Raw genomic sequence first — 17,416 nt, forward strand, 5'->3', positions numbered from 1 at the left:
GCTTTCCTTTGGTTTTGCCCTTTTCATGTAGCTTATATTATATTAATCATTTTCACTATAGTTCTCTGTCTATGGGTCTCAGCCCCCCACTAGAGTGTTACCTAATTGAGGACAGGAGGCAGGGCCTATCCAAAATTCATATGCCCTTCAGTACCTAGCACAGGGTTTTATATACAGCAGGTGCTTAATGGATGTTTGTTGAATGAAATCATCCAAGTTAGAGAAGCTATGTGTACCATGTGGATCACACAGATCTCAGAGCCAGAAGGATCTGGGTTCAAGTTCTACCCCTGATATATCCAGGCTTTGTGATCCTGAGCAAGTGACTTCATCTCTCAATGCTCTAGAGACAGAGTTAGAATCCATAAAAACAATGAAGCATCATAGGCTGGCCAGGGGGAGTGAGAGCTTTCTGGGGTGGAGGCCAAGGTCCCTCCCCGCCATCCCAAGACAGTGACCCTTCTCTGGCCAAAGGGCAAGGAGGGCTAGCCCCTGGGGAGAAACCATCAAAGCAAACCTTATCTTCTGGGATTTGCCTAGGGTGAGGGAAAAGGGCAATGGCCCAAGCTTTGGAAGAGAGGTCCAGAACACCTTGTTGAGCCCAGGGTCCTGGCCTGCCCTTGCTCTTGAAGTGGCAGGCTGCAGAACAATACTTTGGCCCCAGTCCTAGCTGCCCCATCAGTTCAGTGTGTGACTCTCTGTGCCTCAACTCCTGTATACTAACACCTGATTCCCTGACCTCACTGGGCTGTTTCAACAAACAAATGAGATCACAGTTGTCAAAGCACTCCGCAAGGAGGTCTGAGGAGGTCAGGTAGTCAGAGAGAGCACCAAGAATCTTACCTTACTGTGCGGGCCAGAGTCCCCCGAGCCTCAACAGGAGGGGTTGTTATAGAAGCAGCAGCAGCAGCGGCAGCCACAGCTGCAGCAGCAGCGGCTGAGCTCTCCTTGGCCATAGCTTGTAGGCTCAAGGCTGCCTGGGGACCTTGTTGCAGAACCTCCCTTGGCGGATCCTTCTTCTGCTGACTGGAAGGACGGGCTGAAGCCTTCGAACCAGCTCGGGGGCGTGCAGGTGGGCCCTGCTGGAGTTCGGCACTGGCCTCATCACCCTCTTCATCTTCAATTATTACCAGGTCTTTGGGCATCTCCTTGAACTGGTACACCAGCCTCTGCCCTTCCACTTTGGAGAGGATGCCCCTCTGATAATAATACCTGGGGGCAACAGGGCAATTGTTGGGGAGGGAGACATTGGGCCACAAACCTCAGATGCCTGAGCTGCCTGCCAGTGACCAGGAAAGCCCTTTCCTGGCTCAACTTCCAAAGACTTTGGAAATAATCATAATCATAATTCCAAGGTCTTTGGAAACTGATCTGGCAAAGAGATTTCCCAAACATGTTCACCAACACAATAATATTCTTCATCATCATCATCACCATTATGACCATCATGACCATCACCATCATCATCATCATCATCATGACCATCATCATCACCATCATCATCACCATCATGACCATCATGACCATCATCATGACCATCATTATGACCATCACTATCATGACCATCTTCATCATCATTATCATCATCACTACTACTCCTATTTCTACCACTACTACTCCGAGATATACTGGAACTCAAGTTGAAATCCACAATTACCTCCTCTTGACAAGTCTTGTCAGTGTGACTCTCAAAAAGCACCTTCAGTTCTCAGTAATGCCTCAGTCAACTCTAGAATTCCTAATTGGGGTCTATATAGCCCACCAAGGGGTTAGTGGATAGATTTCAAAGGGCTTGTGTGATCTTGTATTAGAAAAAAAAACATCTTTATTTTCACCAACCTTTGGTTTCCTTTGCAATTCTATGGATTTTAATTTATGCATTTAAAAACCTGGTTTTGAGAAGGGATCCATAGGCTTTATTAGCCTGACTGCCCAAAGGGTGCAGGACCCCGCAAAAGGCTCTAAACTGTAGAGCAGATGCCAATCTGTGTTGGTAAAAGAGGTTTTCTCACTATAACTTTCCTAAACTAAAGAAATCACCAACCTGGTCAAATAAATAGTAATAGTTCTTTTACATTTCCATTGCTTTGAACTTTACAAAGCATTTTCCATATATTATCTCCTTTAAGGGAGGTAGAAGCTCACTGGAGGAGTCAGTTTCGCTCACCTAGGGAATTCTCAAGGGGCCTGAGCAGGGAATAGGAAGAAGGGGCAGGGGTTGGGAATGAGGCTTGGGCAATAATCAGAAAACTCGGTGGGAGAGAGGTTAGTTGGAGCTGGAAGGAGCTTCCCCACCCAGATATGAGAGCAGCCTCAGTCCTAGGGAATGGCTTGGGAGAAGGGCATCGGCCTCCCGTGTCCCTGGAGGGCAGAGCCAGAGGCCCAAAGCAGGAAAGAGTGGTAGGACATGAAGAAGGGCTCAGTGCTGGGATGGGGCCCCTGAACGGGCTCACCTCAGTGCTCGCCCCATGGTCTCATAGTTCATGTCTGGCTTGTTTTTCTGCTTCCCCCACAGCTTTGACACAGCCTTGGAGTCCACAAGCTTGAAGATGCCCTTCTCACGCTGGGTCCACTTGATGTACTTGGGGCAAGTGTTCTTGTCCTGCAGGAGAGCCAGCAGGAACTCCCAAAGGTAGATGGTATTCCCTGGAAAAAGGAATATTAGCAGCCATGGAAAAGATCATTAGTTCCCCAATCAGACTGGGGGCTCCCTGAGGGCAGGCACAGTACCTCACCCCATCAGACCAGGGCCTCTCCAAGAAGTGGGGTCATGCCTCCATCCTCCCCCCAATCCAGGCTCCAATGCCAGAAGGTGAACAATAGAGAGAGACAGAGACAGAGAGACAGACAGACAGAGATAGAGAGACAGAGAGATAGAGAGACAGACAGACAGAGAGAGACAGAGACAGAGAGACAGAGACAGAGAGAGACAGAGAGAGAGAGCCCAGTCTGTACCTTTGCCATCCTTAGACTTCTTCCGGATGGGGAAGTTGGGCTCACTGACTGGTGAGGGACAACGGGGTGCTTTCGCCTTCTGAACTGTAAAGGGGAAGATGGATGGGGAAGCAGGATGAGTTCAGGGCCTCAGTGCCTCGGAACTGAGCAGCGTCTCAAAATGGCAGCAGATGAGCCCTGATTTGGTCAGTCCACGAAGGCACACAGTGCAGCTTCTCCTGCTCACACCTCGTTCCATAGCGTCCCAACCCCTGGACCCCTGGGGGCCCAAAAGGCAGACATGAAGAGGCCAGCTTTTAGGGGGCTCCATAAGCTCCTTATACACTGGCCTCCCTCTGTGCTAGTTTGTAAACATATCATCAGCACATGGCTGGTTCAGGTTCACAGGCATTCTGTGTATGAGTGTGTGTATACATATATGTATAGATGTATGTATGTATATACACACACATACATACATATATACACAGAGAGAAAGAGAGCTGCCCATCTCCCCCCTCCTCCCCATGCAAACAGCAAGGGCTGATATAGGAGAGTAGTCTCTCTACTGTAATGTAGAAAGAGAGTTAGGTCATAAGCAATAACAAATATGAAGAAGTCAGAGAATTTGGGGAGACTTGTATGAACTGATGCAGAGCAAAGCAAGCAGAACCAGAAGAAAAACAATACAGACAGGCTTCATAACTCTGGTCAACGTAGTGACCAATGGGGATTTCAGAAGCTAGATGGCAAAGCCTCTTGCTACCTCTGAGCAGAGAGGGGTGAACAATAGGTATGGAATAAGGCATACATTATCAGCCATAGCCAGTGTGATGATGACTTTTGTTTGACTGTGCTTATTTCTTATAAAGGAAGATTATATTGAGGGCTTGGGGGGAATCACTGGGGAAATGACAATGATATAAAAAATAAGAGAAAAAGGAAGAAGAGGAGAAGGAAGGAAGAAGGCAAAGGGAGGGGAAGGGGACAGAGAAAGAACAATGAGAGAGAGGAGGGAAAGAGAAGAACAAAGGAGGGAAGGGAAAAGGAGGAGGGGGAGGCATAAAGAAAGGGAGGGGGAGAGAAAGAGAGAGGTGGGGGAAGAAGGAGAAAGAGGAGAAAAGAAAAAGGAAAGCAAAGAAGGGTTGGTCTGAAAGTCCTGGCCCTCAGCTTCCTTTTGGTCCCAGAGCTTCCACCAACCCAATGGCTGGGTGACCTCTGACAAATTCCTTAATCCTGGCATGATAGATATAGAAGACCTTAGGGAGTTCTCTTAGGTTGGGCAGATTCATCCCAAGGAGCCCCTCTGCAATGGCTTTTGATGCAATTTGGGGCCCTTGGGGCTACTGCACCTTTTTCAATTGTGATATTTGTCCACTGTGAGATTATTGCTCCAGGAACTCAGTTTACCCCTGAGTAAAATAAGGCAGCTAGACTAGATCAGAGTGATTCTCCTTTCTCTAGCAATTTAAGGTTCACAACGTGCTTTCCTCACAACCCTGAAAAGGAAGGTATATAAGTATGATTTTCCTCATCTTACAGAGGAAGAAATTCAGGCTCAGAAAAGGGAGGGGAAGGGGCAGCCAGGTGGTGCAGTGAGTAGCACACTGGCCCTGGAGTCAGGAGGACCTGAGTTCAAATCTGGCCTCAAACACTTAACACTTACTAGCCATGTGACCTTGGGCAAGTTACTTAACCCCAATTGCCCTGCCTTCTCCCTCCAAAAAAAGGAAAAAAAAGGGGGGGAGGGAAGGGATTTGCTCATGGTTAGTTCAATTCAGTTCATGCCTTTTTTTTTGGAGGGCAATTGTTAAGTGACTTGCCCAAGGTCACATGGCTAGTTTTTTGTGTTAAGTATCTGAGGCCAGATTTGAACTCAGTTCCTCCTGACTCCAGGACTGGTGCTCTAGTCACTGCACCACCTAGCCACCCCCAGTTCATTTCAATAAATATTGGTTGCCAGGGATCAAAAAAGCAAGCAAGCAAACAAAAACACTGCCAATAAAACTCAGGGAGTTTATGTTTCACTGGGGGGTGGGAAGAGTGTAGGGAGAGGCAAGAACACGGACAGAGAAAACTGAATACAGAACAGAGCCAAACTAATTTTCACAGGTAGAACATTAGCAACTGGGGGATAAGGAATTAGGGGCCAAGGGGAAGGTGGTACCTTAGCTGAGCTTTCCAGAAAACTGGGGGTTCTATGAGACAGAGCAGAGAAACAAGTGGATTCGAAGTGGGCAGCCCACGCAGAGGCATTGAGATGAAGGATGAACCAATGGGGAATGGCCAGTGTGTCTGGAACATTGAGCCTGTGTGTGTGTGTGTGTGTGTGAGAGAGAGAGAGAGAGAGACACACACACACACACACACACACACACACACACACATACACACAGAAAGAGAGAAAAGCGAGCAGAAAGCCTGGAAAGGCAGCCTGGAGTAACACTGGGAAAGGTTTCAATAGTCGAACTGAGGGGTTTGTACCTTTTCCTAAAGGCAAAAAAAGCCATGAGAGTTTCTTGAGCTGAGGAGTGACACAGTGAGCCCTGTGCCTTAGGAATATCAAGTTGGCAGCTGAATTGAAGAGAGGAGGGAGAGGGGAGGGAGGGAACCAGACCAATTAGGAGTCTCAACCATAGTGGAGAGGAGAGGTGATGTGGGCCTGGGCTGGGGCAGGGGGAGGGGAGGAGGGGCTCCCGCTGTGGAGGCAGAATTGACAATGGTTGGCGACTAATTGGATATGAGGGGGTGAGAAAAAGGATTGAAGCACTGAAGATGACTCAGACGTTTTGAACCCGAGTGACTGGAAGTATAGTGATGCCTTAGGAAGAGAAAGACATGTTCAGAAGAGGGGAGGGGGGGCGATAATGCGTTCTGCTTTGGACGTGCTGAATTTGAGATCTCTATAACATACATGGAGTAGAAGTTTGTCAAATGGTGTGGGAAGATCTGGGAAATATGGTGACCTATTAAAATTCAAATCTAGGGCAATTAGGTAGGGCTACAGTAGATAGAGCACTGGTCCTGGAGTCAAGCAGACCTGAGTTCAAATCCAGTCTCAGACACTTAGTAGCTGTGTGACCCTGGGCAAGTCACTTAACCTTGATTACCTCCAAAATTAAAAAAAAATCACCTCTATTTTTTCTTCTGTTCATATGCATCACAAACTCAAGAATTTCTTTCCTTTCCTATGAAATAGGGGGTAGAAGGTTTAATGAAAGCCAAGGGGTCTGAGGACCACAAAGGGTTGGGAATCCTTGAAGTAGGTAATTGGTGATGTAGGATCAGGACTCTGGAGAGAAGCCAGGGTGAATACAGAGAGTTCAGGGGAACCTCTGAACCTTTCAGGTGTTCTGAACCCTTAGGACAATCTGGTAAAACCTATGTCCTCCTTCTTAGAAGCTAGTTTGCAAATAACTGGAGGAAATGCTACCTTTCAGAAAGAGGTTAGTGAAAATAAAGATGTCATTTTTCCCTTCCAAATTTGTGGACCCCCTGAAATCCATCCATTGACCCCTGGGTGGATCTGGACTCCAGGTTAGGAACCCTTGACATAGAGGATAGCCAAATTCACATAGCCAGGTCCTTGTCAGAGCCAAGATTTGAATACAGACCTCCTTAGACTTTGCCTCCAGATATGATCTCTAAGTGCCTGCCAGCTCCAACATTCCTAGTTCTAGCACAGAAACTGAGGCCTGTGGAGATAATAAGGAATCACAGGTTGTGAAAATGAAAAGAACCTCAGAAGTCACTTAGTTCAACCCCTGCATCTTAAGTAGGAGGAAACTGAGGCCCCCAGGAAGGCAAATATGTGAGGTCTAAGGTCACACAGAGTCAGGATTTGAACCCAGGTCTTTTAACTGCTGGAACTCAAACTCAGGTCTGCCCCCTACCAGCCCAGGACTCCACCTAAGTGAACGCCTGACTGTTTCATTGCTTTATCAATTCCTCACAACAGCCCAGTGAGGAAGGCAGGGCAGGTACAATTTCTACTTTCCAAAGGAGGAAACTGAGGCCCAGAAAGGTTAAGTGAATTACTTATCCATTATCACAAAGAAATTCATTAAACATTCCTTACTCACCTCTTATTTGCCAGGCTAGGAATACACAAACAAACCCCAAACAATCCCTGTCCTCAGACAGCTCCCATCCTTAGGGGCAGTTAGAATAAAAGCATATAAAGTGATTTCCAGGATAGGAGAGCCTTGGGCCTAGGAAGGGAGAGGTAAGCCAGAACTGAGCCTTGAAGAGAGAAAGGGATTCCTGGGAGTGGAGAGGAGGAGGGAGAGCATTCCAGGCCAAGGCCAGGTGGCCAGTTTACCTGAAACATATTGTTGCATGAGGGCTAGGCTGAAGCCAGATTGTTCAGGGCTTTAAATGCCAATGAGTTGGTGATTTTTCCTGGAGGTAACAAGGCACCACAGCCATTTTTTTGTGGCTGGACCTGTGAAACTGATTTTGGACAACTGTGTGAAGGATCAACTGGAGAGGGCTGGATGTAAGGAGGCTACTGCTATGGTCTGGTGGGAGGTAAGGAGGGTCTGAACTAGCTCAGCAACTGTGGGAGTAGAGAGAAAGGCCCCACTGAGGCAGAAGTTTTGGAGGTAGGATTGATGACATTTGATTGGCTAGTTCTGGAGTGGTGGGTGAGAGAGGAGAGGTAAGAGATAAGGATAGGAGCTAGGACAGTCAAACCTGGGAAACAGTTTTTAAGGTGTTAGAGGCCTTTCTCTGGTTCTTTTTATTTTATGGGCACCAAGCACAGCCCTTGGGCTGCTCTTCTGCTGACATCCCTCCAGCTAAAGTTCAGCATCTCAAGAAAGCCAGAAAGTGGTGCTCATGGTGGCATTTCAGGCACTGTGACAGGCCAAGAGGGAACTCTCTGTGTCCCATGCCCAACCCCAAGTGTGCAGCCACCGGTGAGCAAGGCCAGCCTGATTCCCTGCAAAAACAAAAGTCTTTACCTTTCTTCTTTGACCTCACTGGCAGAGGCCTGACAAGGTCTTTGTCCATGGAGCTGTCCTCTGGCACAGAGAAGCCATCTGCAGTCACGCTCCCATTGTTTGGGATGTCTGCCCCCGAGGGGGTAGGAAGCACACAGTTGGTGAAGGCCCCAGAAGAGTCCTGCTCGGTGAATAGCCCGGGGCCACTGACTGCAAGAGGAAAGGCCCAAATGGCCTGAGTTGGGGGCCAGGACAGCTATGGACCCCTCCCCCCAAGGATGGTGGCATCCAGTAGTCTTGAGGTCTGGACACACAACCATAGCGCTTCAAGTCTCTCAAGTAGCCTCTAGGCCAAGGCAAGGGAAATAATTCGGTACACCAGACAGCCCAGGATGGTGGTGGTTGGTGATATTCAGTAATGTCTGACTCTGTGACCCCACTTAGGGTTTTCTTGGCAAAGATACTGGAACAGTTTGCCATTTCCTTTTTCCTGCTCATTTTACAAATGAGGAAACTGAGGCGAACAGGGGTAAGTGACTTTCCCAGGTTATATAAGTTAGGAAGTGTCTGAGGCCAGATTTGAACTCAGGAAGATGAGTCTTCTTGATTCTAGGCCCAGCGCTCTGTCCCTTACACCACCCAGCTGCCCGAGTATAAGAGGACGTGAGTTCAAATTACAGCTCTGCTCCAAATTAACTGTGGGACCTCAGGTAAGTAAATCTCTTGTCTTCTCTGGGTCCCTTTCTCCCCTCTATAACATGAAGGAATTGAATTTTCCTATTTCACCCTCTCTCCATTAATTCTTTCCCTCTAACATTACCTTCTCTGTACACTACATACATTCTCTATGGACATGGTGGTCTGCAAACTGTCTCCCCCATTGGCCTGTGAACTCTTTGGGTAGGGATGCATTGCCTCCATTTTCTCTCCAGGTTAGTGTCATGCCTGGTACCTGATTAGGCTAGAGGCCTATTCTTTCCTCCATCATATAACAGGAAGAAGAACGTCCCCCAAATTAAATGAGTTTCTACAGTGGCTAAGACCCTAGACACAGGCTGCATGGAGATGGACTCAGGACCTGGGAGATCTTGGGAGAACTTTCCCAGTGTGGGCTATTTCCAGCCTTCCAAAGTCAGAATTCCAATACTGTCACAATCTGTGTCTTCTAATGCCTGCCTAGGACCCCCTCACTGCACTTACTGGGCCCCTAGCTTCCCTAGCAATATCTACCAATCTTCTCCAGCTCCACCAGCCAGAGCAGGGACTGGAAACTCTATTATCCTCAATTTACAGGAAGGACACTGTATCCCAGAGAGGAGAAGAGACTTGCCCAGGGTCATGTGGCTGGGAAGTGGCAGAAGTTGTATTTGAATTCAGGTCCTCTGACTCCCTGGTCTAGCCCTGTCTCCGACACCCTCTGTGTCGCCTCTCTGCTGTTTGGGGCTTTCCAGGGAGAGGGAGATTTCAACTCACACATTCGACTTTCATCCAGTATGTTGTTGGGGGCCTCGACGTCGAGCAGGACTTCGGTGGCCATCACGGTCTGGTTGTTATCATCTGGTGTAAGGAAAGATGGAGGAGGTAAGAGAAGGTCATGTGGGGCACAGGTGGGGGACCTGGGTCCAGCCAGAGCAGGAGACTGAGATGGGTGGTAGGAAGAACCTTGGGAGCTGAGGGGAATTCCATGAAGCACAATAAAGAGGGGAGCCATGGGGAGCCCTATGGCAGAACATCATTGGGTTCAACCCCCTGGGTCTCTGACAGTGTCCTGAGGGATGGTTTGAGGGAAGCCAAGTGGAATAGTGGGGAGAGCACTGGATTTGCAATCAGAGGGCCTGGGTTCAAATCCCAGCTCTGCAGCTCCCCAGGTGGTATCATGGGTAAGTCACCTCACCCCCAAGCCTCAACTTCCTCCTCTGAAATATAGTGAGGAGGGTTACACTAGATGATTCTAAGACCCCACCCTTTCCAAGTTTACCTCCTCACCCCCTCCCAGCTCTGCTCATAGACTCCACTTGCCCAATGCTCATTCCCATTTCTATACTGATTCATCCCCTTTCCCCCTCCTCCCCCTTTCAAGCTCTATCCCCCCAGCCCCCCTGTGAAGCTTGCCCTGCCTGACAAGCCCCATCCTAACTCTCCTACTAGATCACAAAATGTCAGAGCTGAAAGGGGCCTTAGAGGCCATCTACAGTCCTCATTCTACAAATGAGGGAACTGAGGCCTAGGGATGTGACATGGTTACACAGCAGCAGAGCTAAGACTCGAACCCAGGTCCTCTGAGGCCAAATCCAGTGCTCTTTTCACCACACTAAGCCAACTGATACAATACTGTTCTGTTTCATGAGTCTTGTCTCCTCAGTTAGACTGGAAGCTCCCTGAGGGCCCGGAACATCTCATGATACTTTTGTCTCCCCCACAAGGATGAGCACAGGACTGGCCGCCCCCTCCCCCTCAGGTGCATCTCTTGGTTATTTGAATGTTCTCTAACCTCCCTTCTTAAGCAAGTGCCTCTGTGGTTTAGTTGGTGGGCCAGCCCTCCATTCATTTCCATACCTCATTAACACACAGAGTTTCTCAGATGTACCCCCTGTTGGAGGTGATGAGTCTTACTGGTTATTTGTCTAAAACTATTCCTTCCCAGCTCACAGGAAAGGGAGGGAGGAATATGCCTGTATATGGTCCCTCCTCTTCTCCATGCCTTTGGTGAACCCTGGTTCCTCCAACCTCCCTCTGGAAGTCTTCTTTAACTTAACTCATTTCCTAATAGCCCATCTGTCCCTCCCTTCTCCACCAGCTCACCTTCTGGCCAACCTGGAGACAGAAAGAAGCCAGTTGGAAGCGGTCTTCCCCGGCCTCCCCAGGTCAGGGTGTGCTAGCCCCCTCAAATTCTTTGCACACAGCAGCTTCTCCCACCTCCACCCCCCCTCCTGCCCTTTCTTCCCTGAACCTGCCCAGTCCCAGCCCCAAAGAGGATGGACCTGGCACCACAAGGCCTCCCTCCAGGATCTGCCCTTCGGCCACCCCCAGGTCTCGGTCCACCATGATGCCATTGGGAACTTCATCGCGGTCCAGCCCAGAGTAGAGATGCAGCAGTTCTGGGCAAGGGAGCTGCTCCACAATCACAGCTGGAAACACGGAGGGATCATCCAGCTGTGGAGGGAAGGGACAGCTGAAGGGATCCCCCCCCCCACCAATATGCACACCTCCTCCAGGGAGTCCTTCCTCACTCCCCCCGTGCAAAAAGATCCCTCCCTGGGTGCTAATCATGGAGGAGAGGCCCCAGAGGTGCTCAATGTCTACACTGGCCTGTGACCCAGTGAGGCAGCCTAGGCCTGTTTCCTTCCTTCTTCCCAGTGTAGCTCCTCCCATCCATGGACTCATACTATGCTTCCACACCCAGACTTTGGGGTTGGTGCTGGAGGAAAGGAGGCTGCTTCAAGGCCAGGCTCAATATCACCTTTCAAAGTGATCTGGGCTCCTCTCAGCCCAAGCCAGGCTTACTGGCTCCAACAGAAGAGGGAAGGTGGAATTCACATTCAGCCCTTGCTACCATGTAGGAGGGAAGAGGAGGATCCCTTATCAGTGAAATCCTGGGTGTTCTAACCCAAGGCTAGGCACTTCATGTGACTATAGGGTGTTTGCTGGGGGCGATATCTCTGATGTTCCAAGGAGTTGCTCCCGTGTACCTGCTGGATTTCCTCCATCCCGCCGCTGGCAAACTCAAATACCAGTTCACTGCTCTGAACAGCAGTGGCCATGCTGCCTCCTCCCAAGGCCAGTGAGAAGGGGACCTCTTGGGCCTTGAGATCTTCCGGGCTGAGAGAGTCACACAGGCAAACTCTGAGCTGTACGAAAACCTGCCCTGGGGTCAGGGCAGCATGCTGGGCGGGGCTCAGCTGGCAGGAGAGACCTGGGTAGAAGAGAGAGAGAAGACAGATGCCTGTGAATTCACCTTCCCCTAGGTTAACAGCCTGTTAGTCCTGAGGACTACCAAGGGGATGTAGAAGGAGAAGGAAAGAGGAAGGATGAGAAGAGAAAGAAAAGAATCATAAGTGGGCAGAGGTGGGAGGGTCCAAAGAGATCATCTAGTGACTAGGGGTGGGGAACCTACACATGTGGGAAAAGGTTCCCCACCCCTGATTCTAGTCTAATTCCCTGATTTGACAGAAAACTGAGGCCCAGGGAGGAAGTTAATTGCCCAAGGTCACACAGTTGTCAGGTCCCTGGTCCATTGCTCTCTACCACGTAAAAGATAAAAGAGAGACAGATAAGCAGAAACAAAGAAAGTGGGAAGGAGAGGGTGGGTGGAAATCAAGATGGAAAAATGGAAGGATCCTGCAAAAGACAGGAACAGGGAGGGTATAGAGGTGGACAAAGAAAGTAGAAGGCAGAGAAGTGAAAAGAGAGAAAACCCTTCCATGTAACCAATGTTTATTGACAGCAGCACTGGCCTGGGGGCCCTTGACCCAGAGGAATACTGAAGACCCCTGCAGAGGCTTTAGCTGCTCCAGTCCCTTCCCTCCTTCCCCTCCCCTCTTCCTGTCTCCCATGCCCACCTCTCTTTGCCTCTTTCTTCATTTTCTCCCTTTTCCCCCTTCACCTCACCTTTTTCCCCTCCTCTCCTTTTCTTTTTCTCTCCTTTCTCTTCTCCTCCTTTACCCCTCTCTTCTCCTTTTCCTTCTCTCCCTTCTCTCTTCTTCCTTCTCCTCTCCTCTGGCTGCCTCCCACTCCTTTCTGGGGAGAAAGCCCTCACCCTTTTTGCCCAAAGCCTCCGTCTCCCCCAGCTGGAGAGAACACTCCCCCTCCCCCAACCTGCAGGCAGTCTGGGCCAACATAAGACACAAGTTAGTGAAATTGGGATTCTGTGAGAGCTGGTAAGGCCTGCACAGTGGGCCCACTGGGAGCCAGCTGGCAGAGTCAGTCAGAATTTGCCCCCAGACTCCAGTGGAGGAAAGATCTGTGCTGGCCAGGGACTGTACTAAAAGCCTGGCGCCCACCCCCACCCCCTCCCGCACTTGTATAAGCTTGCCCAGAGAGGGCTGGCAAACAGGGAGACAAGATGCCCTGGCCCAGAGCCCCCCGACAGTTGACAGTTGTTCTGGTTTCAAGACTGAAATGTCACCCTGGGAAAAGCATGGGGACCATCCCCACAATCTCCCCCAAAAGGCACGTATAAGCCTCTCCCCTGGTAACTGGTGAAGATAGCAACAGCTTGGGGGATGGGGATGGGGAGGGCATCCTGCCTGGTCTCCAAGTCCCTTTCAGGATCCCCCTCCTCTAGGAAGCCTGCTCTGAGCACTCCAGTGCTATCCCTACCCCCACACCACAGAGACTAACAATCTTCTTCTTCTTGTACCCCATCTTATTTTCTCTATTTCAGGCATTTGGGTCCTGCCCCCTCCCCATGCCCCTTCCCCAGTTTCTGAAAAGCAAGGACTGTACCTTCAATGTGTCTCTCCTGTATCTCCCACAGTGTTGGCCCAGGGGTAGACACGGGTGCTTGGAGATCTTATTCGGGACTGCAGCTTAAACTCTCATCCCTACACAGATGCTTCCCAAATCTACACAGTCAGACTGACCTCCAGTCCTTCCTCTCCCCCTCCCTGCTGGACATCTCTACCAGGATGCTTGACGTCAGCATCTCTAACGCAAAGTGACCAAAGCAGACCTCATCATTCCCACCCCCCCACCCCAACCAGCTCCCCTGCCTGGTTCCCTGTTTCTCTCCCAACCCCAGAAACTCTCCGACTTCTTTCTCTTCTCACCACCCCCTCCAGCATCCAAGCAGTTGACAAATCCGGTCGATTCTACCTCGGGAAGCTTTTCCGTCCCTAGCTTTCTCTCCACTCCCACTCCTCTCACCTAGTTCAGACCCTCATCATCTCTCCCCAGGACTATTGCAACAGCAAATTAAGTCTCCCTGCTTCCTCTCCAGTCCATCCACCACACAGCAGCTGAAATTATCTTCTCAAGGCTCAAGCCTGGCTATGTCCCTTCTCTATTAAAAAAAACCCTGCTAGTAGCTCACCAGAACCTACTGGATACAGTCTAAAGTCTTGACCCTGTCATTCAAGACCCTACTTGATCCCATTTACCTCTCACCAGCCTTACTTCCCACATATCTCACTATGTCCTCTGTGTTCCAGCCAAACTGTACTTTCTTCCTTCCTAGTTCTCACCCTGTCCTCTCTGGTCTCCCTGCCTTTGCTTATGTTGTTTGTTCCTCATGCTTGGAATGCTTCCCCCCATCCTCCCCCAAACCAAACCAAACCAACCCTCCCTTCATTCAAGGCAGGTCAGGCCATATATCAGCCATGAAATCTTCCTTCCACATGGGGAAAGTGGACCGTCCCTCTTCAAATCTCCAACAATCCCTAATATTTATTTGTGTACACCTTATCTAACAATGGTTAATACTTACAGAGCCCCTACAGGTTTGGGAAGCCATATAACATACATATAGATGTGTGTGTGGGGGTGTATATGTATAAAATGCCATCTAATAACGCTAATTTTCCACCCTTCCCCCATCAAAATTCAATTGAACAAGTTGATTCAGCCATTAAATGACTGCTAAGTGATTGTGCTGGGTAATGAGTGCCCAAAATACAAAACCAATATTATCTTCTGCCCTCCAGCTAGGAGATATCTCAGTCCAATGGAAACAGCCCAGGATTGGGAATAAGAGGATCTGAGTTTGAATTCTGACACCCAGCACCACATAGGTAGAAGCATGGGGCAGTTTTTCTCATTTGGAAAATGAGGCAGTTGGATATTTACATAAACTGTGTGACTCTAGGCAAGTAAGTCACTTAACCCTATTTGGCCTCAGTTTCCTCATCTGTAAAATGAGAATAATAACAGCATCTACCTGCCAGGGTTGTTGTGTGGCTCAAATGAGATCCTAATTGTAAAGTGTAATTGTAACTTCGAAGAGCCCAGCAGTAAACGTTACTTATTATGATGATGATTCCATCTCAAGGTTGTGCTGAGCAGCAGACATGTATGTAAAGCACTTTGCAAGCTTTAAAATGCTATAGAGATGGGGGCGGCTAGGTGGTGCAGTGAATAGAGCACTGGCCCTGAAGTCAGGAGGACTTGAATTCGAATCCTTGACCTCAGACACAACACAAAAACTAGCCCTGTGACCTTGGGCAAGTCACTTAACCCCAACTGCCCTGCCTTCCCCCTCTAAAAAAAAAGGCAAAAAATGCTATAGAAACATGAGCCATTTTTATGATATGTAAGGTTTGTCTACAAAGGCCCTAAACACTGGCTTATTGGATTTAACAGAATTTTTCACATGATTAACGTCCAAAATTCTGACTCTGGAATTCAATAATCTGGCCATTATCCAGAGGCAGGATTTGAACCTGGGCCTAGCCCCTACTGGACATGGAATAAGTAGGTCTGAGTGACCACAGCCTTCCTCTCTTTGGATCTGTTTCCTCCCAAACATATTTATAAATCATTCTTCCTCCTACTAGTAATAGTATTTCCTCTTAATAATGATAATAGCTGGGCGGCTGGCTAGGTGGCACAGTAAGTAAAAGGAGTTCGGTTTTGGCCTCAGACACTTAACACCTACACAAAAAAACTAGCCCTGTGACCTTGGGCAAGTTACTTAACCCCAATTGGCTCCAAAAGGCAAAAAAAAGACAATAGCTACTATTTATATAGTGCTTTAAGGTTTGCTAATAAGCACTTTACAATTATCTCACAACAACTCTGGAAGGCAGGTGCTATTATTAGCCTCACTTTTCAAGATGTAGAAATGGGGGCAGCCAGAAGTTAAGTGATTTGCCCAGGGTCACTCACCTAGTGTCTGATGCTGGATTTGAACTCTGGTCTTCCTGACTTCCATGTACACCCATTGTACTACCTAGCCGCTTTCTAGGTGATGATACTACTAGGCCCCGATTCCCTCAAAAGGCTGCCACCGTGGGGAAAGTGCTAAATAAAGCTGAAACTCCTAGAGATATGGTTGGGGGGAAGTCATGGGGAGGGACCTGTTGCCATGAAAAGAGCTGACCTAGGTTCAAATATGTACTCTGCCACTTCACCTATGTGTCACATGCTCTCGGAGCCTCAGTTTCCCCATCTCTAAAATGGAGGAGTGGTGGACTGGACTATATGACCTTTAAGGTCCCTTCAGCTTGAAATCTCTGATCCATTGTATGTCTCCTGCCTCATTTTGTTATTCTTTAAAGTACTAGGGTTCTTACCTACCCAGCTAAGCTTCCTTAAGCAGGGAAGGACCACAGTCATAGACTTCCTATGTATCTTCCCCCCACACACAATGTTTAACGCTGAGTGAGGACTCGCTCAGTAAAGCTTGATTGATTTCTCTTGTGACCTGATTCCCAGCTCTGTTTAACACCCCTCGATGCAGCAATAAGCAACAGGCCTGTAGCTCCGCCCCCCAATCGGTCATCCAGTGACCACATCCTTTGGGGGCTACCACCACAGCTGAAAGTCCAGGAAAGCCCCCTCCCCCCAGAAGCGCTCTGCCTGGAAGGGGGAGGAGAGAGAGGAAGAGTGCTGGCTGGCCCAGACCTTCTTACCTTGGTGGGAAAAATCAACTTTAAAAAGGGGGTGGGAGGAAAGGCTGCCCTCAGCATGCATGAATGAACCTAGGCTGGTTCCCTAGGCTCACACTGAGCCTGTTAGAATTCTGCTCTGTCCTCAAAGCTATCTAGGAGAGATTCCCTAGGCAGGATCCTTCACTTCTATCTTTCTAAGAAAACACTGGCTGGCCAACTTCTCTTGGTCCATTTCATATCCACACATCGCCTGCCCCCAAACAAAAATAACAAATAACTAAGTAAGTGTAGAAAGGCATGCTGGTCTCAGAGCTAGGAAGATCTAGGTTTAAGATCCCCTACCTCTGGTAAACACTCTGTGACCCTGGACAAATTACTTGACCTCTCCATGCTCTAATCCTTCGGTGTCACTCAAATAGAAACAAGAGGCCAGTAAATCATACCTACTGATCTCTGTGTGGTCCCGTATTGACTTAGAAAACCACATTATTAACATTATCTATGTTCTATTGTATTTTATTTTGTCAAATATTCCCCAATTACATTTTAATCTGGTTCCTGAGTGTACCTGGGAATGTTCAGGCTGCAAAGCCACCCCAGGGGTCAGGGTTTCACCCCTCTGCTCTAGGCAAATCTCCAAGATCAGAAATTTCAGAGAACTGTGATCAACTGAATTGGTAGAGGGAATCTTCCCCACCTATGCAAATGAAATTTGGTCCAGTCTTTATTACTATTAAATTGGAATATCCCTGAGGACAGGCTCTGGATAATTTTTCTTTATATTTCTAGTGCTTAGCACAGGGCCTTGCAAATAGTAGCCACTACATACATATTTGGTTAAAAAAAAGCCAAACAAATCTTAATTCTGACTCCAAATACAAGTTACTTCCCCACCTAACCTCCCTGGGTCTCAGTTGCTTCTCCTATCAAATGGCCAGAATAGTACACGGCCTTGCTACCTCACATGACCTCAAACAAGAAAGCTTATTTACA

The 17,416-nt window shown here is 48.6% G+C and overlaps 1 protein-coding gene across 3 annotated transcripts in view; it reads right to left on the reverse strand.

Annotated features, from left to right (window-relative positions):
• Nucleotides 1–17,416, reverse strand: part of ELF4 (E74 like ETS transcription factor 4) — a 60,513-nt gene that overhangs the window by 4,753 nt on the left and 38,344 nt on the right. For all 3 annotated transcript variants that reach the window (XM_069074056.1, XM_069074058.1, XM_069074057.1), the window contains exons 2-8: nt 11,567–11,790; nt 10,859–11,030; nt 9,351–9,434; nt 7,899–8,087; nt 2,956–3,039; nt 2,454–2,646; nt 844–1,212 (exon numbers count right to left, since the gene is read on the reverse strand). In XM_069074056.1, coding sequence (XP_068930157.1) covers nt 844–1,212; nt 2,454–2,646; nt 2,956–3,039; nt 7,899–8,087; nt 9,351–9,434; nt 10,859–11,030; nt 11,567–11,638 — 1,163 coding nt within the window. In that variant the 5' untranslated portion in view covers nt 11,639–11,790. The remainder of the gene's footprint in view (nt 1–843; nt 1,213–2,453; nt 2,647–2,955; nt 3,040–7,898; nt 8,088–9,350; nt 9,435–10,858; nt 11,031–11,566; nt 11,791–17,416) is intronic.

The sequence above is a fragment of the Petaurus breviceps genome, unplaced genomic scaffold (assembly GCF_028583685.1).
Source record: "Petaurus breviceps papuanus isolate PSGF00001 unplaced genomic scaffold, PetGlider_PUasm1.0 90881, whole genome shotgun sequence".
In the NCBI taxonomy this organism is placed as follows: Eukaryota; Metazoa; Chordata; class Mammalia; order Diprotodontia; family Petauridae; genus Petaurus; species Petaurus breviceps.